Below are 27528 nucleotides of genomic sequence, written 5' to 3' on the forward strand. Positions count from 1 at the left end.
TTGCATCAATAGTTGTAAACAATTCACTTAAGTTTCATGAGAATTGCTGACAGCATTTTTGAGCTATTGTCCGAAAACTGGAAAATCACCCCTTTTTAATGAATAAAACCCCATCACTCAGAAATGTAAAATTTAAAATTTATAAAATTCTAAACAGAGCTTACATCAATATAGGTATAAACAATTCACCAAAATTTCATACAAACTGCTGAAAGCATTTTTGATTTTTGTCCATAACTGGAAAATCCCCCCTTTTTTCATGAATAAAACCCTGTAACTCAGAAATGTAAAATCTAAAATATATAAAAATCAAAAGGGAACTCATGTCAATAGATATAAACAATTCACCACAATTTCTTGCAAGTTGGTGAAAGCTTTTATTGTCCGAAAACTGGAAAATCCTCCTTTTTTTAATGAATAAAACCCCACAACTCAGAAACGTAAAATCTAAAATTTATAAAAAACGAAAGGGAGCTCATGTCAATAGATATAAACAATTCACCCAAGTTTTATGCAAATTAGTTAAAAGCAGTTTTGAGTTAATGTCGGACATGTTGACGACGGACAACGGTATACCATAGTACATCCCGTAAACGGGCGTATAAAAATGACAGGGTGTCATACCACACCAAAACCTTCTGAAGGAAACACAAAGTTGGCAAACAATTTTTTTTTTTTCATTGACAACCCTGTATAACCTTGCAGCAGTATCGAGTCTACATGCATTACCTTGTATATTTCATGTACATTGGACTTAAAAATATGTGGTAATTGTCAAAGTTAGTTATGTCAGTTATAATTTACACATTTACTGAAACATGCCGCCAGAGAAGTGCATGTACAAACTTTTGAATTTGATCTGCAAACTGGGAAAGCCATCCTTTTTTATGAATTAAATTCCACAATTTATTAAATTGAAAGGGAGCTTGCATCAATAGATATATATAAACAATTAACCAAAGTTTCATGACAAATGACAACTGCTTAAAGCATTTTCGAGTTAATGTCCAAAAAGTAAAACATGGAAATCCCCCTTTGTGAATGAATAAAACCCCTTACATTGTAACTGGATAATGTAAATTCTAAAATTCCAAAACAATCTAAAGGGAGCTCACATCAATACATGAGTATAATCCCATATAACTCTGAAACGGGAAACCTAAAATTTATAAAATAATCAATTCACAACAGATTCATGCAAATTGGTGAAAGCGTTGAAGAGTTTGTGAACAAAGCATTTTTAGAGTTAATGGGCGTTAACATGAAAATCCCCCTTTTTTAATGAATAAAACCTCACATTTTGAAAATGTATATTATAAAATTCCTAAAAATCTAAAAGGGAGGTCACGTCAGTAGATATAATCAATTCACCAGAGTTTCATGCAAATTGGTGAGTTAGTGAACAACATGCTAGAAACAGACAGATCAGGGCAGACAGACGGACAAAGGCATACCATAATATTTCTCATGAACAGGCGTATGAAAACTGCAGGGTACCATTCCAGGGCAACACCCTCTGAAGGAAACACTATAAGGGAGCTTCCTTTCCATTTTTATGGGGGAAAAAGGGGGGGAGGGGCTAGGATGAAAAAATTTGTTTCCCATTTTTTTTTTAGTTCATGATGTAATCTGTCCTGCCTTTTTATTTTTCACTCTTTTTTGTCCTGCCTTTTTTTCTATTAGTTTATCCAGACTTGTTTTTACATAAATTGTCATCCTGCCTTTTTTTTCATAGTCTCATCCTGCCTTTTTTTCAAATTTCATCCTAGACCCCCCCCCCCCCCTAAAAATCAAATGGTAGCTCCCCAAGTTAGCAGACAAATTATTTTATTTTTACATTGACAAACCTGTATAACCTTGAAGCAGTATTAAGTTCATGTATTATCCCTCATATTATTACATGTACATTGAACTAAAACAAATTGTGGTCATTGTCAAAATTATAATTTACAGTTTACTTTTCCAATGCTTTTAATTTAAGATTAGGGCATTTTTGCCATTGGAATTGAGTTTTGTAGTCGGAGATTACTCTAACCTCCAACGACTGTTTTGCGACACCAGCTAGGGCAGTGGGACTTCAGCTGGTCCCATATCAGATAGATGATATTTGCCCGTCCAAAGTGGATGTGCTACTTCGTTGCTTCTGGAGTCGACTGGATCCATATAAATCAAGCCTCAATTTATTCATTTTTCTCTTCATTTAACATGTTTCAGTAAGTTTGATCAACCTGCCACCCGTTATCTTCTCATATTTGGACAGTTTTCACATTGACCCATCCAGTGATTCCCTATATAATCAACCAAATTTATCCCACAAAAGGGGGGCCTGGCCCCCTGCCCCCCCCCCCCCCCCCCCCCCCTAAATCCGCCTCTGCCATCAATACTGACATTTGAGAGGGTATGAATGCCCTTTACCGTCAGGCGTCTAACGGTCATTTTCAGCTACCGTTAGCGTCAAATATGTTAACATTTTACCGTGATTCGTCAACATATCCTTATCATGATACATCAGAGGTCTCAAATAATAATCGTTACCGTTATTTTTGGCAAAAAATTAACGTGATTCGTCAAAATCTGTCAGTTTTTTTATCGTCTTGAAGAAAGTCTTCATTTTATCGTCATGCACCAAAAATTACCGTTAACGTCATTTGGCAAGATTTTTTACCTTTATTCGTCATGAAGGTACCCCCATTACCACCCTCATTTTAACTTTCACTTTATAAGAATGTCACATGACCAACATTATGGGAACTGATTTATGCAATTGACCCTTATTCAATAGGAAAACAATCTATATAAATCAAGCCTCAATTAGTTCATTTTTCTCTTCATTTAAATAAGTTTAATTGACCTGCCACCCGCTATTTTCTCACATTTGGACAGTTTTCACATTGACACATCAATACTGGTATTTATACTTTAACTTAAAAAGATTGTGACATCAGGGGTGAAACTTAACTTTGTAAGGCCAGTAGCCAGCTGGGTTACTAGACTTGAAAATCAGTTAGCCCAGACAAAAAGTTAGTAGCCCAATTTATTTCACTATGAATATCACTGGTGAAGCCCGCTTGCAGGCTGAACTTGCTAGGGGGGTTTGGGGGCATGCCCCCCCCCCCCCAAGAAAATTTTGAAATTTTAGACTCAAAACCCTGCATTCTGAGCATACCTGGAGGTGATTTAGATGCTTGGGAAAATGTAAATTTTGTCTTATTTTTGTTGTTGACTTCAATCAAATTTAATAAAAAACAAAATGGGAATCTTCATACCCTGTGTACCAGTTTTTTTTTTAATATCTTTTTAAGACAACTAAAGAATTCTCTGTCCTTAAATACATGTAGATGATCGATGAAATATTTAATTTTATTTCTTTAATAATCTAATTTATTAAATATCTTGATCGATTTATTTTGCGTAACTACGTACATTTGTAAACAAATGACCCCCATTTTTTCTCAAAAGACTTGTACACGTATTTCAAAAGCATTGTCATAAAATTGATATCGCCTCTGATTTTCTCTTTTTTGTAAACTGTTCAGTAAGTAGGAAACTAAAATCATTTTGAACTAATGTTATTTATTTGTGGTCGACAATATTCTTCTTTCGTTTTTGACCTTCATTCTCTGGACACCACGTGGGCTTTGAAAAGGGAACTACAAAAGGTACTGTTTTCCAGATTCTTAACAACATTATATATTATACGTTCTTTTATTTGACTGATATTATTTCATAACATGCTATTGTCATCTTCTCTGAATTTCTTCGCTTTCTTGAAGCCAAAACCGAACAGGGTATTTGATCGCTTCCTATTGTAAATGACCATCGGAACGTCTCTCTCGTTATCCTTGCAAACATACAATACTTTCCGGACTTTAAATAGACGACCAATCAGTGACCTGAATTAACGTGAACTATATTTAGTCAAAGGTAAACTCTGATTTTACATCCTTGTTTATCGCAACCGCGACTTTGCGACAATACAACTCTCGACACTTGCCTGTATACATTTTAAAAAGATTTTTTTTCTTTTTGAATTTATATTTTTGTCAGAGAAGTAGCCGGCACTTGGAGCCACGGTAAACAGCGGATTTCCGTCTGTCGGGTTCTTTGTTTTGAATTCGCCACCTGGGCTACCACAACTGAATAAAAAGATCGCCCAGGTCAATTTCTGGTCGCCATGGGCGACCGTTAAGTTTTTTCCCTGGACATGACCAACAGAAAAAGTAATTTTCAATGCATTATGAGAGCTGATTTATGAAAATGACCCTTATTCAATAGGAAAACATAATCTAACACCTCGTTCATTTATGATGCAAATAAGCTGAATGGCCGAGTGTGTTCAATTTGAAAATAAAAGAGTTAAAATGCAGGAATCGCAAAAACAGATGTTGGACATCAGAGTAATCTCGGCCTACGAGTATGAGTTTTAGGCAATTTGTAGGGGGGAGGGTTCAAGGGAAGCAAATGCTCTTTAAATTATGCATGTTTCAAAAATTGGGGAAAAATTACACAGAGCGTTGAGTCATTTTTTTCAGACTTAATTTAAATAATGACTAATGTAGACTTACCTTCTAATTCTATAAAAAAAATCACAACTACTGAACAGGAACAATCATGGTACTTTTTTGTCTATGAAACTACACTATGACATCTGATCTTCAAAACCTACAAACAGACACAGAAATATCATCAAATAGTGAAATATAAGATTGATTGCACCTTGTATGGATAGTTCCGACACGTGTTACATGGGGAGCCCGTTTGTTTACAAATAATAATGTCACGTGATCACGCACTGACCGTCACAAATTTTTATCCTCCGCCATTATTCCTATTAGTATTACACAATATTTATACTGTACTTGCACAATTCACAAATGCATAACACATTTCTCTTGCGGACATGCAATGGGAATGTGCACGGTTATCAAAACCTACAAAATTATTGCATGTACAGTTAATGAAGAAGAAGAAGAGCCTGGTGCGCATGTGCGAAGAATCAAGTCGTATCCTTATGATCTGTGCTAAAAAATTTCCTATTTTCACTTACACTGCCCTTAATTCTTCCTCAGGAGGGTAAGATCGTTCCATAATATTGTATTTGTAGTCATTTATCCACAAATTGATTGAAATCATAGCCTAACTAGAGCAGATAATTAAATTCTACCGGAGTCACCAATGTAAACAAAGACAAAGATGGCGGCAAATACGAACTGACAGCGAACAAGCAGTGCGGAGAAGGTGTGTGCGTAGGTGAGTTCATCTTATCACCACACTCTTCTACAGCTACAGCTCATCATGTTATGCCTCATCATATTCTTGTCTCTGATGTCATCTGGACAACTCCTTAAAATCACCAATACTGTAGACCATCATGAATATCCTCAATTTACCATTATAAACAGAAATAGTATATCAGACCATCAGATTATCCTGGCAAACTTTAGATTACATATAAATCTTAAAAATAAAAATGGATCTTCACAAGGAATAAATGGTAATCAATCATATCATCTTGCATATCTATCTATGCTACTTATAACCATAGCAAATGACATAAACCTAAATCCAGGCCCAGACACAACAGTATTTCTATGCGGAACTTGTGACGAACCTGTTACATGGGAAGACAAAGGTATCATGTGTGATACCTGTAACCAGTGGTACCATACCACCTGCCAGTCAGTCAGCTCTCGAACATACAACATCTTAGTAGAGGACAGTGCAATAGCTTGGGACTGCCTTATCTGTGACTGTCCTAATTACAGTTCAGTGTGCTTTGACATAGTATTATCCACCTCAAATTCATTTAGTATTCTATCTGATACATCTCTCCAGAGTCCACTCCCATCTGACTGTATCAAACCTATCCACGCATCAACACCAGACAGAAAGAAGCAGGATAAAAGACCAAAAAGCGTACCAATCAAGATGCTTACAGTAAATTTTCAGTCCATCAAATCAAAGCAAGGATTAGTTAAGAACTTGGTTGAAAGCACTAAACCAGATATTGTCCTAGGAACAGAAACCTGGATAGATTCTTCTGTAAAAGATAACCAGATTTTTCCACCAAATTACAACATCTACAGAAATGACCGCAACATGAAAGGAGGCGGGGTGCTAATAGCAATAAATCATGACCATCTAAGCACACCTGTACCCGAGTTACAAACAAATTGCGAGATTGTTTGGGCTAAAATCAGCTTAGCTGGTAGTAAAGACCTGTATCTTGCATCCTACTATAACCCCAAAACATCAAATGAAGAAAGCATTGAAGAACTTGGGCGAAGTCTTGAAAGAGTAAATGCTACAAAAAATGCCTTCATAGTAGTTGGTGGCGACTTCAATCTCCCAGGCTGGAACTGGATAACAAGAACCCTGAAACCAGAATCAACATGTCAGAAAAACCACTACAAATTTGGCGACATTCTTGACGACAATGGACTTGTTCAACTAGTGGAGGAACCAACAAGAGGCCCTAACACGCTGGACCTAGTGATTACAAACAATCCAACACGCACCAAAGTGATACCTGGGGTTTCAGACCACGACATCGTCTTCAGCGAAATAGACACCAAGCCCTTATCTAGGAAACAAAAACCTCGGAACATCCCCTTATACAGAAAGGCAAACTGGGAAACCATCAAAGAGGAAATGACAAAGCTGAATTAAATTTTAAAATTTTGGGGGGAGGGGGTGGTCTTATATGCGCACCAAACCATGGCAGTATAATCAGTTTGTTGATTGTGGCCATTATCTGGCAGAAGCAGAAGCAGAAGAAGTTATTTCATCAAATAGATATTTAGATAAGATTTTCACTCATGACACAAATTGACTGGGTGTCATCGCCATCGGGGATAATTGATAAATGGGATTAAATTGACCACCAAGAAGGTGTAGAGAACCACCTCTGGAGAACCTTAACATTAATAAGTAATACTCACCAAAATTTCTCTATAATTAACGCTATTTTCTGTTGGAAAATTTCAGAAAGATGCTGATAAACTTATTTGGTGACACAGATCATTTTCTTGTGTTGGCGCGAAATATATTCTTACTCTTAATGCTTGACGTAACAAAATTTGTATATAATTATATTTTACTAAAGCTCAGCGTAAATATGCAGAAGCATGACAATACATTAATGATAAAATGTGTAAATATTTCTGTAAAAGAATACAATTTTACTTTCCCAGTATACTTCACTTAGAATTACATTTGAGCGCAAGAAAGTCTCCTTGTGAATAGGCCCGGGGTCAAAGTTCAACATATCAACGGAAATTTTTGCGTGTGCTTGCGTTGCTTTACATCGAGGCTACAGCTTTTCAACCAATCGGGGAATGTTTACCTAGGGCATACATCTATTTTTACTGCAGGTTTTGACATGTTTAAATCGGGATTATAGAAAAATGGAATGTTGTTGGTAAATACAAAACAGAAAATAATGAACACTTTTAGCAAAAGATAAATTGGATCGGGGGTCTGTGAATTCACATTATTTGTACAACTCTCCTTACTCTTGGGAAGCGTGTGCTTTACATCGAGGCTTGCGTTGCTTTACATCGAGGCTTACATTGACGCCAAAGTAGTTCAACCAATCGGGGAATGTTTATTTGGGGCATACATCTATTTTTACTGCAGGTTTTGGCATATTTTAATCGAAATTAGAGAAAAATGGAATGATGTTAGGAGATATAAAACAGAAAATGATAAATATTTTTAGCAAAAGATGAATTGGATCGGGCAGAGACATATATACACAGAGATTGGCAACTCCGTGAAATCCCGTTAAAAAACGCGGCCCGGAATGAGATTCTCGTCGATAATTATTCTACAACATGTAGACAAGTCAGGGATGAATAACCTCGATAGCTAATCAAGAAAAGTAGTAGGAAAACTTATTTCAGATCAAATAAATTCTTTTTCTAAAAAACTACTTGAATAGTTGTATTTTTTTTTAATGTATTTGATTGAGAAAATATTTTTTTCTTTTTTTCGGCATTTCTTTTAATTTAAAAAGTAAAATCTGGTAATGATCATGATATTACAAAAAACATTTCTTTGCTAAAGTTTGCTTCTAAATTACACAGTAAAATTATGTGTGTCCGATTTTCCGGTCATTATTTCCTTAGAGTTGTGACTGTGGATTCACAGGTGTGCGATTACGCAATTTATTGCCCTCCGATCACCTGAATTCTTCTTCTTCTTCTTCCAAGTAAGGAACCGAATTCATTTTGAATGTGTATGGTCCCGCGAAAACTTAGCGCAGTGCCGGGCAAGGCAACAAGTCTTCTCAAGGTTATTTACATTTAAAACGTTCGCCAATTTACAATTAAAATTATGTACACGCTATTCTGTTTACTTCCTTCCAGATCCTGCTTTCAGAGCAGCTCTGAATCCCTCTATTGAGTCAGTCGATGTTGTTTTAGCTGGAAGTTGATTCCAATCCCTGATGGTCTTTGGGAAGAATGACTGTCCATAGGTGTCGGTTTTTGTTCTCTCTTGGTAGAAGCGGCCTATACCTCTGGTCCGGCTGTCGTTGGGTATTAGATATTGTTGTCTATCTATATCGATTAGCCCACGCTGGATTTTAAATAGCATACATAGTCTGTTGGTTTTCCTACGTTCTTCTAGGCTTTCCCACTGTAATTGTTTAACCATGTGTGTTACACAGCCAGGTGTTCGGTCTGAGTAGTTATTATGAACAAATCTTGCTGCTCTTTTTTGAACTTGTTCTAATGATTTGATCTTTTTTTGGCTCGATGGATCCCAAACTGTGCAGGCATATTCCACTGAAGGTCTTACCATGGCTGTATATGCTGCTGCTTTTACTGGTTTTGTGCAGTCTTTCAGATTTCTTCGGATAAATCCCAATGTTTTATTTCCTTTGCCTACAATATTATCAATGTGTCTATCCCAGGATAGGTTGTTGCTGATAGTTACGCCTAAGTATTTGCTTGCATCAACATTGTCTAGTGTGTGTCCGTGGAGTTTATATGATGTATCTCTCACTTCTTTGTTCTTCTGCGTTATTCTGATAACTATGCATTTTTTGGCGTTAAAACTCATTTGCCATTTATTCTCCCATTCTTCCAATGATGTTAAGTCTTTTTGCAAAAGGTCGCTGTCTGCCTGGTTGTTTATTGTTCTAAAAAGTAGGCTATCGTCTGCAAAAAGTTTTGTTTCAGATGACGTTGATGTTTCTGGCATGTCATTTATGTAGGTTAGAAACAATAGAGGTCCAAGAACTGTGCCTTGGGGGACGCCTGATAGTACCGGGACTTGAGAGGAGACAGCTCCTTCTAATATTACGCTTTGCATTCTGTTTTGAAGGAATGATTGAATCCATTTTGTAGCTTTAGGGTTTACTCCATAAAATTCTAGTTTGTGTAAAAGGCGGTGGTGTGGTACTTTGTCGAATGCCTTTGCAAAGTCAAGAAGGATGATGTCAACTTGGGATCCTTTTTCCAGTTTTTTTGCAATGTCGTTGATTGTTATTATAAGTTGTGATTCGCATGATCGTTTTTTGCGGAACCCATGCTGTGCGTTGGTAAGTATGTTGTGTTTGTCAAAATGGTCCATAATGCTGCTGTGGACTATGTGTTCCAAGACCTTACATGTAATGGAGGTTAATGATACAGGTCTATAGTTGGAAGCTAAATGTCTTTCATCTTTCTTGAATAGGGGTACCACGTTAGCATCTCTCCAATCTTGTGGGACTTCTCCGGTGTTAAGGGATGTTTGGTACAGATCTGTTAGAAAAGGAGCGAGTTGGTCTGCCGCTGTTTTCAGGATGAAGGATGGAATTGAGTCTGGACCAGTAGCTTTGTGTGGTTTAAGGTTTTTGAGTAGTTTGTGTACGCCCTTAGTGCTGATTTTGATATCATCCATGGTGGAATATGGGCTCTTTCCTTTGTTAGGAAAGTTATTTAGGTTTTCCTTTGTGAATACTGACTGGAATTGATCATTGAGTATCTCAGCTTTGCTTTTATTGTCGCTTTGAAGAAATCCCAATTTGTTCTTTAATGGTGCTACACCTGTCCATTCTTGACCTTTGCTCTTTATATATGACCAGAATTTCTTCGAGTTGTCTTTATAATTGGTGCTTACTTCTTCCATATATTTTTTGTTGGCTTGCCTGACTTCCCATTGTGTTTCCTGTTTGAGTCTCTTATATCTATCCATGTCTCTTTTCTTTTTCGTTTTCCTGGCCTTCTTGTGGGCTTTATTTTTTTTATTTATCTTCCTTCTAATGGTGGTGTTTATCCATGGATGTGTGTGTTTTCCTTGGCTCATTTTTGTTGGTACTCTCTTATCTATGGTGTTTTGGATTGCTTTTTTGAATGCTTGCCACATGGTTTCAACATTTCTGTCTACAGTGTTAATGAAAGATGAGTTAAAATTGGCCAAGTCTTCTTTTATTTTGTGTATTTCTGCTTTCTTCCATAAGTAAATTTTTCTTCTCACTGGCTTTGGTTTAAATGGTTTGCATGCCAAATCTAGTAAGACGATATCATGGTCACTATTTCCTATTGATGGTAATGGTTTGCATCGTAGTTTAAAAGCTGGATGAGAGGTTAGTATAAGGTCCAAGGTGTTGTCTTTACGTGTGGTGAAGTCTACAATTTGCTCCAATCCGTTATCAGCTACAATCTCCAAGAAAGTTTGGTTGGTCCTGATTGGATATTGTCTGTTTAGTATGGATTGTTCTGACCAATTAATGTCTGGTAAGTTGAAGTCGCCTCCAATTAAGAATATGTCTTTCTGGTGTTTCGTTCTGATGGTATTTATTTCATTCTTTGTTTGGCTCAGATATGTGTCGTCAGTTTTATCCGGTGGTCGGTAGAAAGCACCTACAAGCATTTTCTTTTTCCCTTCTAGATTTATTGTACCAGTAATTAATTCTATGTCTTTGCTTTTTGTGATGTTTCCTAGCTGTAATGGTTTTTTAGCAGCTAACATTACTCCCCCATGGGGGTCTTTTGGTCGATCTCTGCGTTCCATATCATAGTTAAGATAATCAGGGATTATCTCGCTTGACTTGATGTTTGAGTCTAACCATGTTTCTGTGCCTATGATTATATCTGGTTCAGTTGATTCTATTAATGTTTCAAGGAGTTTACCTTTTTTCCTTAGGCTTTGGAAATTGATGTTTAGAATTCTTAACTGTTTCTTTGGTACTGTCTTGGTTTTTATTGGTTTAGGTGATGATGTCATGATCGGTATATCTGTACTGAAAGTTGAGCAGTTAAATGATGGGGAATTTATGCTGGATCTTGATGTTGATGGGATGGATGCTTCGGATATACTGTCTGCCATTAATGGATTGGTTGATATGTTTAGCGTTGAATGTTTGCTGCTATCTCCATTTGGTATAAAATATACTTTGGTTGAAGAGTTGTTTGGTTTTGAACAAGATGGGCATGTCCAAGTGTCTTCACTTTTTCCTAAATTGCTGAATTCTGTTGTAGACATTCCAATACAGTTTCTGTGTGTCCATTTGTCGCAGTCATCGCAGGCTATAGATTCCAATTTGCATGCTTTTTGGCAAATTGTGCACGGAAATCTTGGCTGTCTTGGGCCTGGGTTAGGTTCTATACCACTAAGTAGGAGTAAGATCATATGTTGTGTGCTCCTGTCCCTGGCATATGCAAATTTTGGTTGACACATTTGTATATGTTTTTTACTGTTCTTTATCCAGTAATAGGTTTGGACAGCTGGAGTTACCTGGTTACTAAGTTGCTCAGTTAAATATATGTTCACCCCTTCAATAGTTCTGTTGTTGTAGATACAGTCCTGATGAGTTGAATGGTATTTTGACTGTGGGGTAAGTATTATGTGATGTAAAATTAATGTTTGTCTTGTCCAAAGAGTAAGTGTTAGCATGAAGATTGTGTAAGCGAACATTTCTATTGCTGTGTATGTATCTTAATAATGCTGTTAAGTACTTACTAGATGTGATGATCCTTCAATCTGTGTATTCAATGTATTCTAACCAAACAGCTCCAATTGTCCTCAGCTGGAACAGAAAACGTAGGTTGAGTGTGACGTAAGTGTTTTGATTCTGTATAAACGGTAAGTAGTAAAACCTGATAAGATAAACTAACCTAGAATTTTACTACTCGTCTATAGTTTCTTGGATCACTGGTACCTATGTTTTCTTAATAACTGGCAGAAGGTGATGGTTAGAATAATGAGTTCAGTTCCTCTTGTTCGACTCTGATCTGTATGAAGTCAGATTCCTGGTCTATGTGGAAGCATTCAGTGTAAGTGTCCAGTATTATTTGTTTAGTGATGGCTAGACTTAGTAATCGTCCAGGGTGTACACCGTCCTTACTGTTAATTGATAGGTTAACAGACTTGTGTATTTGTCCACTCCTTCGTTTGCGTCCTCTAAAGTAGTATTTGCTGACTTTCACTGTTGTTTTGTTGAGTTTGTTGTTAATTTCAATGATTTTACTATTTAGATCTTGTATTTGTTTAGTCAGTAAAAAATCTTCAATTTTGTATGTCCCTGGGTTATTGTGGCCTTTGTTTTTGTTCCACTTTGATATTGATAGTATTGGACAATCAATCAATTTAATTTCAGCGTTCTGATGTTTATTAACAATATTGATGGCTCTTATATATTGTTCTTCTATGTTGTGGATTGCTTTATTGTTGTGATATTTTAATTTGATGTATCTTCCTTCTTTGGTGGTGAGATCGCATGTACCGGACCAGAGGTAAATGATTATTTGGTTGTGTCTTTTAATTGCCTTCTCGATTCTAGTCTTAATCAGATCTACTAGAATTTTGGTTGTTGCCCCAGATTTGCACCAGGATTCGAGAGGAAATTCTTTTTCTAGACAGGCATTTCTGAGTGTAAAACCTTTGCTGTCTGATACAAGAATTGCTGTCTTATATTTGAACCCTTGCGGATATTGGGGTTGATTTTCTATATATTTTTCTAGTTTTCTACTCATGTGTCTATTTGATTTATCTCGCTTGTACTCACTGTTGTATTTGTTTACATAGATATAAACCGGAAGTTCGACTGTCAAACAAAGAGGTATTTCCCGCCGGTTGTCAAATTTGAGAAAATTGTAAAATCGCTATTTATGGATGATATTTCTAAAAAAATCGTTTTATATGTGTGTAATGCTGGATTTATACACCCTGTTGTATGTAAATATGCTCTGTATGTTCGTAGATCTTGAATTCTTCAAAATTTTCTGGAGCCGTCGAAAAAACAGCTGTCTTGCCCGAGCATGCGCACTAATCTTGCGCCAGAGGTGAAGTTCTAAGTGGATTATTACTTGGTAATTGTTTTTACAACTAAACAAATTCTGACATTATTTTAACCATGACCAGAACTTTATTTTAACAGAAATACTGGGCTATACTATGAATAGGGTAAACGGACAGAAAGTCACAGTACAAAAAGTCACAGGACATAAAGTCACAAATTGGATAGGACAAAAAGTCACAAATAATTTATTGACAATTGTTTGAATATATAAGAGAAAGATCTTCAAATAATATCTTTTTTTACATTTATTCATTTTTAAGTTCAGGAAATTGTTCATAAGCCTTGATAAATGAAAAATTATTAAATTTTAATCATGCAAATAATATATTTCTTGGCACCATGAAGCCATTTAGGTGCCAAACCACTTTGACATTTTGTTATCATAACAATTATTTGATCATCATTGATATTTATTGAATAAATTTTAATTACAAAGTTGCTTCATATATTATAGTTCAATAAAAAATCAAAAAATTATTTTTAAAATTAGTGTTTTCTTGTTCAGAGAAAAATAATCTCAAAACTGAATTGTGACTTTTCGTCAATGACTTTTTGTCCGTGACTTTTTGTCCTGTGACTTACTGTCCTACATTCTACTATAGTATTCAATCAGGAACAAAAATAGTCATTTAACATGTCAAAAAAAGAAATCAGAAAGCAACTTTTTTATATAAAAAAAATATGTAGCCAGTAGAATTTTGTCTCGTGGAAAACGGATTTAAATGATTAATTTTTGATTGACCTACAATTACATTATTTGTGGAACCTTTGCATGAATTTCCTAAATGAACGTACATTATGTACAGTGTTGTCGAAATCACTATTTTTGCTGTCATGAAATATTGAATATGAATCTGTCATTATTTGTAGTTTTTTTTATAGACTTAATATCACAGACCCTGATTAAAAACAACGTGTATCATAAGTACAGTAAAATGCTCTGCTGAACTGTAGAATTTTAATGTTCTGTTTCATAGACCACAGAAGTACTGCAACATCCTTATCTTTACTCTTTCCTATCGGGTAGTGAAACTCGAGTTTGAAATTAGAAAGATTTAAAATTGAAGACAAGTTTTATCTGATCTTTTGTGGGTTTATGTTTTGGTGCAGTGCTATGTGGGCTGTTATTTTCTTTTCATTTGTCATTTTTTTATCTGTGTTACATGACCTTGTACTTTTTGTATTGCCCCTTGACATCTCCTGCTTCTGTTGAAACCTTTACCACTAATATCTCATCTGGTTTAAATAAAATAGTGTCTCATTCCCGGAATCTGTTATACAGGAATTCATTTTAATATCAGTTTTTTTATAAGCATATAAACTGCTTGGTCTCTTCACACAATTTATGTTTAGGACGGAATGCATCAATAGGTACATACATGTACCAGGTCACCAATATATAAGTACACGTTATGTGCTTTTGACCTCCACAAGAATTCTTAAACATTCATAGATGTGCAAAGAATATTTTTGTCGTTGGGTTGTTGTCTCATTGACATATACCTCACATTTCTGAATAGTCCTAGCAGCTGTGCCTTTTCAATTTATTGCAGAAAATATTTGCATTAACATTTTTCAAAATAGGCGAGGTGAAACAGTGATCACAGAATGAGGACATGTAAAACTGAAACAACACAACACAACAGATAAATATAAACAAGCACCATTGCTAAAGGACTGAAACAAACATAGATGATGACTAATATGAGCGACTAGTAGTGTACAAGTAGAGTGAACATTTCTTGCTTCTTATTCTACACATTTTGTCATTTCATGTAAACAATTAAATATGTTATTTTCCGAGGAGAGGAAGGAATTTGTGAAACGAAATATTTTGCCTTTAGTACTGTCAAGTTATATATTCACAGGAGTGTTGTTGAATAAATGAATATTTTCCCTTTTTTTACATTATGCTACCTTTATGCTACAAAGGTAGCATTTCCATTCTCATGATATACAAAGATATTATAGAGTGGCCTTCCAATGATAGTCATACATGTAAATCATTGTCTCATTGGCAATCATACTACATCATCATATTGTTATACATGTATGTAAAAATTATGTACATGTATACTTTGTAAACGTAAAGAAGACAAATGAAGTTGAACACAAGATATTTATTTGCATTTTTATCCGTATAGTCTCTGCACAACTGCCACTTCTGTTTCAAATTCAATAGATTGAATGCGGAGTCTTGTATTTATTCTTAGTTCAATGATGTCACCATCACTTGCACAAAAATCGCATACACATGTACATCAAGTTTGGCATATGAACTATGATATTTGAACTACAATAATGTGGTGTTTTCACAGTCAGGATAAGCACATGTCATTTTCTCTCTTACAAAACCATTTTTTAGTATCACATTGATAGTAGTACATGTAATCGGTCCACTACATGACTGTGCAGTAACATTTGAAAAAAGTCATCACTAATAGTTGTTCCTGTTTGCCAGGGAATCTTTTTTTCAATCAGAAAGGCTAGGGAGTCCTACATTCAGCACATGTATGATATTACATCCCTTGTATGCTGCACTGTTAGGTAAATTTGATCAACATCTTTGTTCTTTTATAACATGCAGGATCCTGTTAAAAAAAAAATGCTGTCAGATACTGAATGTAAATATACATGTATATAAACTTGTAAATGTCATCAAAGTGGTGGAAATAATGAAAAAAACAATTTATATACACAAAACCGGTATGTCTTGGGAAAGTAATTCCTGTGATCAATGGTGATGGGTACATTTGTTCTTTAAAGATGGACAATTTTATAAACTGTAGCCATGGACAGGTGCCTGTCTTTATATTGAAGAGAATGAAAATGGCCGACAGCTTGAATGGTCATTTTTAATTGTAAATTGCATCAGAGCTGGTGAAAATATGGAAAAAACAACTGTTATACACAAATCCAGTATGTCATAAGAAAGTAATTCATGTGCTGGGAATAATTATTCCCTAAAGATGGAAAAGTTTATTGACTGTAGACATGGACAGGGGCCTGTCTTTATATTGAAGAGAATGAAAATGGCCGACAGCTTGAATGGTCATTTTTAATTGTAAATTGCATCAAAGCTGGTGAAAATATGGAAAAAACAACTGTTATACACAAATCCAGTATGTCATAAGAAAGTAATTCATGTGCTAGGAAAAATTATTCTCTAAAGATGGAAAAGTTTATTGACTGTAGACATGGACAGGGGCCTGTCTTTATATTGAAGAGAATGAAAATGGCCGACAGCTTGAATGGTCATTTTTAATTGTAAATTGCATCAAAGCTGGTGAAAATATGGAAAAAACAACTGTTATACACAAATCCAGTATGTCATAAGAAAGTAATTCATGTGCTGGGAATAATTATTCTCTAAAGATGGAAAAGTTTATTGACTGTAGACATGGACAGGGGCCTGTCTTTATATTGAAGAGAATGAAAATGGCCGACAGCTTGAATGGTCATTTTTAATGGTAAATTGCATCAAAGCTGGTGAAAATATGGAAAAAACAACTGTTATACACAAATCCAGTATGTCATAAGAAAGTAATTCATGTGCTGGGAATAATTATTCCCTAAAGATGGAAAAGTTTATTGACTGTAGACATGGACAGGGGCCTGTCTTTATATTGAAGAGAATGAAAATGGCCGACAGCTTGAATGGTCATTTTTAATTGTAAATTGCATCAAAGCTGGTGAAAATATGGAAAAAACAACTGTTATACACAAATCCAGTATGTCATAAGAAAGTAATTCATGTGCTAGGAAAAATTATTCTCTAAAGATGGAAAAGTTTATTGACTGTAGACATGGACAGGGGCCTGTCTTTATATTGAAGAGAATGAAAATGGCCGACAGCTTGAATGGTCATTTTTAATTGTAAATTGCATCAAAGCTGGTGAAAATATGGAAAAAACAACTGTTATACACAAATCCAGTATGTCATAAGAAAGTAATTCATGTGCTGGGAATAATTATTCTCTAAAGATGGAAAAGTTTATTGACTGTAGACATGGACAGGGGCCTGTCTTTATATTGAAGAGAATGAAAATGGCCGACAGCTTGAATGGTCATTTTTAATGGTAAATTGCATCAAAGCTGGTGAAAATATGGAAAAAACAACTGTTATACACAAATCCAGTATGTCATAAAAAAGTAATTCATGTGCTGGGAATAACTATTCTCTAAAGATGGAAAAGTTTATTGACTGTAGACATGGACAGGGGCCTGTCTTTATATTGAAGAGAATGAAAATGGCCGACAGATTGAATGGTCATTTTTAATTGTAAATTGCATCAAAGTGGGTGATTTCATGAAAAATTCAACATATTTACACAAAACCAGTATGTCTTGGGAAAAGTGATTCATCTCATAAATGGTTTTATCCCTTTTCGAATGAAAAGGTTTTAATAAAAAATACGTCCGTGTAAAAAAAATTCATAACGTCCATGTCGGCCAAGCTTTCCCCTTATTATTGACCACAATAAAACATTAATCGTCACAATATTTTAACTAACAATTACTACAAACTGAATAAAACAAGGTAAATAATTTACGAAATTGAAATATATACTTACATTATGCTGTTTTGAAAAGCTTGATGTAAAATAAAAATCGAAGCGGTGGTGAACTTGTCATGATCAGATGCAAAATGGCGATCTCGTTAAAGTCTCGTGTGATGCGTGTTTTTAATTGGATTTCGCTGACCACTGTTACAGTTGCCAATCTCTGTGTATATATGTCTCTGGATCGGGGTTCTGTGTATTCACATTATTTGTACAACTCTCCTTACTGATGGCAAAAAATGGAATTTCCGTGACCTAAATGGTTCGCGAAAATTAATATTTTTATATATATATAGTAAATATTAGTTTTATAATAAATAGTTTATTAAGCACTGGATCTTTATTTAGTCTGAGGATACAATTATTCCACATTAAAAAACAACACATAGATACTTGGTCACTTATCACAATACTGGATATCAAAGGAGATGCAAGGTATACATCAGTGAGATAGTTTTGTCTTGGAAACATAAGACATTATTAAGGTCAAATACTGTCTTCAACAATAAAGTTATTTCAGTCTTACATTATTTATGTTGGAAGGATAATCATTGTTACCCGTCAACTTTAAGGATGAATATAAATTCCCATTTAATGATGATTTTTTACTAAAAAGTGGCCATTGTTGAAGATGCAGGTAAGCGACAGGGGCTCTTTAGAGCCTCTAGTTTGCAGAAACTATGATAGATTGCGATAAACTTTAATGTTTAAACACTCATTAATATACATTAAACAGCAAAGTAATCATTGATCAAAGATCTACACAAAAAAATTCCAGGGGAGATATTCAGGCTCTTAAAGACCTATAAGTTCTTGCAAGTATCATTAAAAATAATGTTATTTAGATATAACAATACCACAACCTTACAACATGTACAACAGAACACAACTGATTTTCTGGTCTCAACAAGAAAATGCTTAGAAATATGATATTTTTTATTGATTAATAAGTAAAATATATTTTTGTGTTACAGATTATTGTCTATTTAGAACCAGTGCTAGAAAATATAAGATTCAGAACTATCATCATAGTAAGTATGGTTTGAATTGACTCATTAAACCACCTAGTCATGCAATGATGTAACAGTGCTTTTACAAATCAAACATTCTAAAAATTCTCAAAATATCAATAAAAAAAGGATGGAACCCATTTAACTTAGCATATAAATGTGAGCTTGATCTTGTTCCTAAGCCATTTATTCCTGCATGCTTGATAAGTAAAGATAATATTTTGATAAAACGATAGTAACTTTGATGATATTTGTTAGTGTGAACTGCTTTGACACTCATTTCTGTGCATAATAGCCATTTATGCTAACCATTACAGACTTTTCAAACTTAAACCAGTTTAACCATTGGTTTTCTACAAATTGTTACCTTGCAAAACCTTGAAAACCCCTCAACCAATCCTTTATAAATTTTAATTTGGTGTTTGTCAGGAAAAATTTGAGGTTAAAGTTTAATATTGTTAGTATTCACTTTTGCTGTTCAGTGGTAAAAGACCTTGATTGAAAAATGTTGCTTTATCTTATTTCTGTGCTGTAACTTGAGAACTGTTGAAGCAATCCTTTTAAAATTTTAAAATATTGCTTTTCATGACAAAATAAAGGTCAAGTTGATTTTGACAATATCCACTTTTACCATTCATGATTAATGGTCAATGATTGATTGATAAATGTAGCTTATGATATGTTGTATCTGTACAAAAACTCTAAAGGGAAAATTTGCAAAAAAATAAAAATTTGATTTTATGTTCATCCTATATAAATAAGCATATTTTCAAAATATTAAAGGTTTATTCGTCTAGATAAGCGAGTTAGTCGATTTTTAATACCGACTATCAATTATCAACAAATCCCCATCTTGACAGCATTTTGAAACTGATTATCACGTGATATCTAATTACCACAAAGTCCTAATACTAGCATGACATGTCATAATCGTCATTCAGTATTAAAATTGACTTGTCAAGCTTATGGATGTTCTACCCGACCAAGTAATGGAAAAAGCCTACATAGTTTCCCGGATCCAGTAAAAAAGAAAGAATTGTACCAGACTTGGATCTGCAACCTAAACTTACAAGAAGCAACCTTTACTAGTACCAAGAACAAGGTGGTGTGTGAGGACCATTTTGAAACATCTTGTTTCGAAGGAAATTTGATGGTAATTATAACTTTTTATTGGCAATTATATATAAGAAGTAGTTATTGCTTTTATGTTTTTCCTGTTTTAAAGACATGGTGGTGCAAAAATAAAATGAACTCGAAGACCAGGTGAAATTTAAATCTATTAAAATTAATTGTAACCTATAGTTGTTAACTTCTAGGTGTCATTTGGTCTCTGGTGGAGAAATAATACAACAACATCTTATTTTTATAGCTTATTTTTTTTACAAGTTCAGTGCATTGGTATAGAATAATTCCGACATAATTACAAAAATAAGAAGTATAAAAAACAGACAATATCATAAAATTTGAGAAATGCTTTATTAAGCCTATTAAGATTGATAAGAATATTTTAAAAATACTTTAAAAGGTATCTTGTTTTAGCAGGTTTATATATAAGAGTAAGTTTGAAATCATCGAAAATGGATGAATAGACTTTAAATATTCAGCGTACAAGGCCTAAGTCAGATTTAAGAGCTGTAAATGACAGAAGGTTGTACATCGGTCGTTTTGGCTCGTCGTTAAATTAACATTTTGGCTCTGAGATATAGTATTAAGTATTATATAGGGCTGAGACTACTACTACTGTTATAGTAGTCTCAATATAGGAAAAAAGTCCGCAGATACTTATTCTGGGGGAAATATAAACTGAGATTTTTGAAACCAAAATTTAAGAGTTGTTTAGAATATGTATAGGCCTAGTCCCCCTGTTATCTTTTTCAACCCCTTTTACTATTCTTTATGTTTCAGCACCCATTCTTCTGTTTTCTATAATTTTTTGGTCCCGTTTTTCCTAGTCAGTACAGTCATCCTGTTGGGAATGTAGGACAGAAAGTCACAGGACAAAAAGTCACAGACAAAAAGACACGGACAAAAAGTCACAATTCAGTTTTGAGATTTTTTTCCTTTGAATAAGAAAACACTTATTTTGAAAAAAAACATTTTTGAATTTTTCTGTAACTATTATATATAAAGCCACTTTACTATTAAAATTTATTTAATAAATATCAATGATGATCAAATAATTGCTAAGAAAACAAAATGTCAAAGTGGCTTGGTACTTAAATGGCTTCAAAGTGCCAAGACATATATCCTTTGAATGATACAAAATTAAATTTAATAAATTTTTATTTATCAAGGCTAATGAACAATTTCCTTAACTTTAAAATGAATATATGTAACAAAACGAAAATATTCCAAGATCTTTCTCTTATATATTCAAACAATTGTCAACAAATTTTTTGTGAATTTTTGTCCTGTGACTTATTGTCCTAGCAAATTTGTGACTTTCTGTCCTGTGACTTTTTGTCCTGTGACTTTCTGTCCATTTAACTCCCGTTTATACCCTTATATATGGTAATGGAAACGATTTTCATTTATGAAGGCTAATGAACAGTCCTAAACTATAAAATGAGAATATGTAATAAAATATCCGCCACTGAAGTTCATTCTTTTATTTCAGGGCAGGTTGTTAGGCTTCACATCTAAAGTCAGAAGACTAAAGTCAGACGCAGTACCTACAGTGTTTGCTTGTGACCAAAACTGCAGAGTATACAACAACAAAGAAGAAAAAGAGTGTTGAACGAGGTAAAACATCTGAGACTTTACTTTCACCATTTATAATAATTATTTTGTTAGAGATGATAGATGTCCAATAAATGTATTTGAATATCCAAAACCGTTAACAAAGGGTGAACTGCACGTGATTAAAAGAAAATTATAATAATTTTTTTTACCTTGGCTTTCTGAAATACTATAATATTTTCTATTTGAGGTTTCTTCATGCCATGCGTGTTGACACATCTTTCGGAAATAAAACGGGTGGATGGAAATGAAAACATTTTTTTTTTCAATCATTTTTCATACCCCAAGTTAATGCTGTTTATTATTTAGAAATATTGAATATAAGTGCAAATATAGTGTTTTCAACTACTTAACAAACACGAAAACGCTATAAAATTGTCACACATTCAACCACTTGAAGGTTGGTAAATAATAAAAAATACTTACCGATATATTTTCTGCATCAAATTTCTTTCAAGCATTACTCCCAAGAATAAATATATATGAAGCGGAAAATTAGAACAAACCTGGCCTATAGATTTTTCAACGCTTACGTACATACTTTTGCATTTCCTTATGCTGTTTGATTTTTTTCTTACAGATTCAACTACCAATCAACAATGGGATCGTAGACGACAAAGAGAATACAGTTTTGACAGAAAGTAAAGGTAAGCATAACTAAGTATCTCTCTCGTAGTGACAATTTCATGCCAAGAAATCCTCACTCAAAACTCCGGTGGACCACCTACGATACCAATTAGTAGTTAAATATTTGATTTCATTCATCTAATTAATTTATGACCTGCATGTACGTGTCGCTTAGAACACGGCCACGTACCAAATTGTCAGTATTAATCGTCTGTGTAATTTGCTCTATGGGATGTTTGCAAAATTTCAACGGAGGAAATTACTAGGCATGGGAGAAAGGATGAAAGACCATTCACAATGTGTCTAACCTTTTGTTTGAATTAAATAGAAAAAAAAAATAAACCTTTCAAATATAAAATTCATAAGATTAAAATATTCCCTGTGGAACCCCTCCTTTTGCTCCCTCCATTTTCACCCCTTGATTTAGGCTTTCCAATCCAATTTAAATTAAAACCTTGCTTTCTAACCAATCTATTCATGTACAGGACCGGGAACTCTCTTTATTTAGATAGAAAATCTGCAGTGCCGTTATACACATGCATGTTGTCTGCTTGGAGTTCCCGCCTGAAAAGAAAGAAATATCCGATGTCCAAGATAATATATTCCCTGCATCACATGATTTTTACCACGTGGGCTTACATAAGAATAAATACCGAATATAGACAGTGAAACTACAATTCAAAACGTAATATCCATGACAAATTTCCTTCTAATAAAACATACCTGAAGGCACTTTGAAGAAAAAACGATTTTGTGTCCAAAATATGCATGAAATATTTGCCACTGCACCTTGCATGTTCTATGAATTCTAACCCTGAGTTTTCTATCTGTTACAACGGTTTATAAAATAAAAAAATATGAATGACTGGAGTTAGCTGTAAATGTACATGTTTGTGGAAAAAAATTGGTAAATAAGAAAAAGATAATATATCAAATGCTGAAATGACTCTAAAAGGTTCTGATTTGACTTGTAACCCTATCATATGTCTTTTCAACATGGAGAGGAAAAAAAAAACAAATTATTTCTGGATCAATGTAGATCCTTATCTAAAATACAAGCAGAGACACATAAAAACTGGTAGAATAGCAATAACTCCGAAGAAGAGCGAGAATAATTGTGCCAACATAATAAAATCCCTTTTTTCGCAAAATAACGTGTGCGAATCCAGACTCCTATGAAAAATATAAGATCTGAGACCAATAAGCTTTGAATTGATAAATTTTGTGTCCTTCATTCTGCTCTTCAGTATTTTTCCGGTCTTACTTCAAATCAAATTAGTTTATATTGCATTCAACCCCTAAATGATAAGCTGATGTTTATTTTGTCTATTAGTGTAATTTTTTAAGGAAGATCTCAAATCTGTATTATTCTGTTTCTAAATTCGGTCAAATTTATTTCAGAAGACAACATTCCACACAAAAAGAAAAAGCATATTCTGAAAGCTGTAGATGGAAATGTAAGGGGATCAGTAAGTATTCTTTATTTCATTTATTTTACAAGCAGACATTTCATTGATATTGGATGAGGTTAAGGACACTAGAATCATGGATTAAATTTTTTTTTGAATTGCCAATAACTTTATTCATATTTATATAGATCCAATGCACCCTAGCATTTTTTTTTCATTTTATTTCACTACCTACTTCGAAAGGGCATATAGAAGAACTTTTCTCCGATTCTATTAGGCTATGTTTTGTGTTCACTGTTTCAACAACAGTTATTTCACAGTGACCTACATTTTTTAAAAAATATTCCAGTAATATCAATTGGTTTCATGTCGTTTCATATGAGATAGTTTATATTTAATTCTGTGGTGGTAAGATTGACTCCATGCTGATCGTTGTAATAATAAAGCCCATGTTTATGTGTACATTATAAAGGATGTTTAATTATCTACTCATTTCAGTCATTTTCTAAGTGGAACACTTGAATTATCCTATAAGAAAACAAGTATTCAAGTATTTCATCATTGTAACGTTGTTGAAAGTTATAGAAAAAGATATGCATATCTGTTGTACAAGTGTTTCATAATCCCACTGGCGAAGGAGCTTGAGGCAAGAAATATAACTATGTAGTTGTCCACCACCAACCCACCCACCCAATTTTTGGACAAATTAAAAAATTATAAAAAATGAAGAAAAAAAATGTAAGATAACACTAACTATAAGACTATTCTTGAATTACAATGTATAGAGAAGACTTTTTCCCTCTCATTCAGGAGTGTGCTTACATCATCCCCCCACCCCCCTCTCTCATTTTTCAACTCCTTCGCCACTAAACCTTGAACCCATACAACACTGTACAAGCTAAATTAGATGGTCATTTTATTTTCCCCATTTTCTTTCCAGTCAAAACCCATAATGGTTGACATCGGGGTTCAGACTTCACCATCACCACAACTTAAGACAGATCTCAGTACATCAATGACAGACCACAACTACTTCTCGACACAACCACTGGATACAGCATTTATTGGTTCACCTCAGAAAGACCCGAATGCATCCGATGAATCCAAGCCTTCACCACCACCTAGTCCAGAGAAGCCTGACAGTGACTTGTCATATGTACCAAGTGATGAATCCCATGAGTCTAATCAGTTCAGACTCCTCTCAACACATCAGCACAGAACCAAATGGTATGGCATTTGAGAGCTGCATGAGGTCATTGTTTACACGAGTTGTATGCACAGAATGTGGAGTTGCAGTATCAGCTGACGAATCAAGGATAACCTACAATGGGACCTCAATGAAAGTAAAATTCCTCTGCATGGAAGGTCATCAGACATTTTGGGAATCACAGCCATTGGTAAACAACAAACCCGCTAGTAATTTGATAGTGGCTACAGCAATAATCCTGTCCGGCAAATTTTCACAAGAATATCTCATTTTGCAGATATCCTTTCGCTGAAGTTTATTGGACCTTCCCAGTTTTACAGTACACAGAAGGACATTGCCATCCCAGCCATTGACCGCTATTACAACATGCAAAGAGACATTATTCTCCACCAGCTACAGGGTAAGCAGCTCATCCTTGGTGGAGATGCCGCTGCAACAGTCCCGGCTTTTCAGCCAAGTATTGTACATATACTTTCATGGACACAAAGGCAGGGGTAATTCCAGATTTCAACTTAGTTCAAGTCTCCGAGAACACATCATCCAACAAGATGGAGTTGATAGGCTTTCAGCAGTCCCTAGCTAGTATTGAAGCTGCAAATTTAAATGTCGGAGTGGACATGTACAGATTTGCCGGGCAATGACAACGGATCATAGGGACAAAGCCCACCAATTTGATGTTTGGCATATGTCGAAGTCCATACAGAAAAAGATTCTTGCCATCAAGCCGAAAAAACTACTAGCTAAAATCAAGCCATGGATCCCATCCATCTGCAACCACATTTGGTGGTGCTCCAAACAGGCTGATGGCGACCCAGATGAGATGGAAGAGACTTGGAAAAAGCCTGCCTCAAACAGACACACCTTTCCAGGGAAGATCATTACCATATGCGGACACCCCCCACTGAGCCCTGATGCAATAAGAAAGAAGAAATGGTTAAGTAAAGACAGCCAATCTTATGCAGCGTTAGAAAAGGTGCTCACAGACAAACTTATTCTTCGGGACATACACCATCTTGACCTTTTCTGTCACACCGGGGCCTTGGAGACTTACCACTCAATGATGTTAAAGTATTGCCCAAAACGACTAGAATTTGATTATCAATCGATGGTTGCCCGAACACAGCTTGCAGTTGTAGACAACAACCTGGACATTGGAAGGAAGCAGAAGACTGGCGCTAATGGGAAACTGTCTTTCCCTACAAGATGTCCAAAGAGCACTGGCCGATGGACTGCACGTAAGGTGTATGAAAAAAAAGACTACGACTTTAAATCAGATATTCTGCAGTTCGCAGTTACAAGTCAACTGGAGGGAATCAAGAAGAAAACGACACATCAGCTTAAGTGGCTTTTCCTGCCAGCAAACATCAGTAAGGACCCTGCACCATGTAAAGAGGACCTGGTTGATGACCACAGATCATGTTTCTCCTAATTTGTATATCGGACAGTTTACTGTTTCAGTTTATGTACACTAGACTGTATATGTATGGATCATCTTTCTGTATTAAAGGTTTTAGAATTTTTAGTAAGAGAGAGAGAGAATTGATTCTTTTATTGTTAAGGTTTTCTTGTTATGCAAAAGTTTTTATGATATATTAGAGAGAAAAAGGAGATAGAGAGAGAGCTGAATCTTTCGTTAAGATTTTCTTGTTATGTTTCTGCATAGTTTAAAATGATTTATCAAAATGTATTATGTAAAAAGTTTATTATATATGTAAAGTTGTTTAGTGTCATGGTGTGTTTTTGTGTAATTTTATTCCGTTTGTTTTTATTGTGTCAATAAGAATAAATCTGTTTAAAGGTATTCCACTTCTTTAGTTCTACATATATGTCTTTACATGCCTTTAAGCAATTCAAGAGTAAATGTATATACAACGTTCATATATACATTTAATATGTGTCACTGGATATTAAAAAAACCAATTCATCCTCAGCACCCACTTCCATATGGGACTTATAGCGCTTCACCTTTCACTGACATGTAAATCAAACAGACGATTCACTTTCTAAGATTTGTATGTAAAACAACAAAACAACCCACTGTTCTGCATGTGTTAATGATAGCCAAAGATAGCAATTCTGTTGTTAGGTCAATTATCTTTTAATCAATACTACAAAACATGGAACATAAGTTGCTAAAGATCCGTTATTTTAATTCAGTGTAATATTTCGAAATAAGTGCCCTTTTTTATGAGACATACTGTATTTCAGGCGAGGAGCATACAAGTGCAGAAACAACAAAAAATAAATGTTGTATTTTGGTCTTTTGTTGTCTTCATGTACCCTGTAAACGTTCGTTTTTCACAAGAAAAAGTTTATTTAATCATTCATTTAGCATGTGAAATATGAATATCAATAAGTAAAATTCTGACTATACAAATGCAAAATATACCGTGCAGGTTTGCTTTCGTCAAAAGAGATAAGAGATCTGACAAATAGATTATCGATATTGCAAAACACCCATTAATAAGTTTGAACTTCAGAATTTTAACTTCCGCAAAACAAGATAAGTCATTTGATTAAAATAAGGAGTTGTGGTAGGTTGCCAATGAGACAGCTTCCCAAATGAAGTTGATTTAAGTAGCTATGTAGGTCATGGTACGGCCTTCAGCAGTGAGCAAAAGCCACATCGTGTAATGTTTAATTAAACTAAATATGAAAATGAAAGGATTGAAGGAAACATACAAAG

The 27528-nt window shown here is 34.6% G+C and overlaps 1 protein-coding gene and 2 long non-coding RNA genes across 6 annotated transcripts in view; 2 read left to right on the plus strand and 1 right to left on the minus strand.

The window, feature by feature from the left end:
* The window catches only part of LOC127729843 (probable C-mannosyltransferase DPY19L1), a 368682-nt gene that overhangs the window by 153741 nt on the left and 187413 nt on the right, over positions 1-27528 (plus strand). For all 4 annotated transcript variants that reach the window (XR_007994847.1, XR_007994848.1, XR_007994849.1 and 1 more), the window contains exon 11: positions 18825-18881. Coding sequence is in view for 1 of the 4 variants with exons in the window: in XM_052237762.1 (XP_052093722.1) it covers positions 18825-18881 (57 nt within the window). In the remaining 3 variants the exon portion in view is untranslated. The remainder of the gene's footprint in view (positions 1-18824; positions 18882-27528) is intronic.
* On the minus strand, positions 15394-18030 carry LOC127729853 (uncharacterized). The gene is made up of 2 exons (XR_007994863.1): positions 17863-18030; positions 15394-15879 (listed from the first exon to the last, which is right to left on the minus strand). It is a non-coding gene; the product is annotated as an uncharacterized LOC127729853 (long non-coding RNA).
* Positions 19808-25775, plus strand: LOC127729854 (uncharacterized). The gene is made up of 5 exons (XR_007994864.1): positions 19808-20013; positions 21478-21602; positions 22180-22246; positions 23628-23695; positions 24576-25775. It is a non-coding gene; the product is annotated as an uncharacterized LOC127729854 (long non-coding RNA).

Source organism: Mytilus californianus, unplaced genomic scaffold (genome assembly GCF_021869535.1).
Source record: "Mytilus californianus isolate M0D057914Y unplaced genomic scaffold, xbMytCali1.0.p SCAF_2, whole genome shotgun sequence".
NCBI lineage: Eukaryota > Metazoa > Mollusca > Bivalvia > Mytilida > Mytilidae > Mytilus > Mytilus californianus.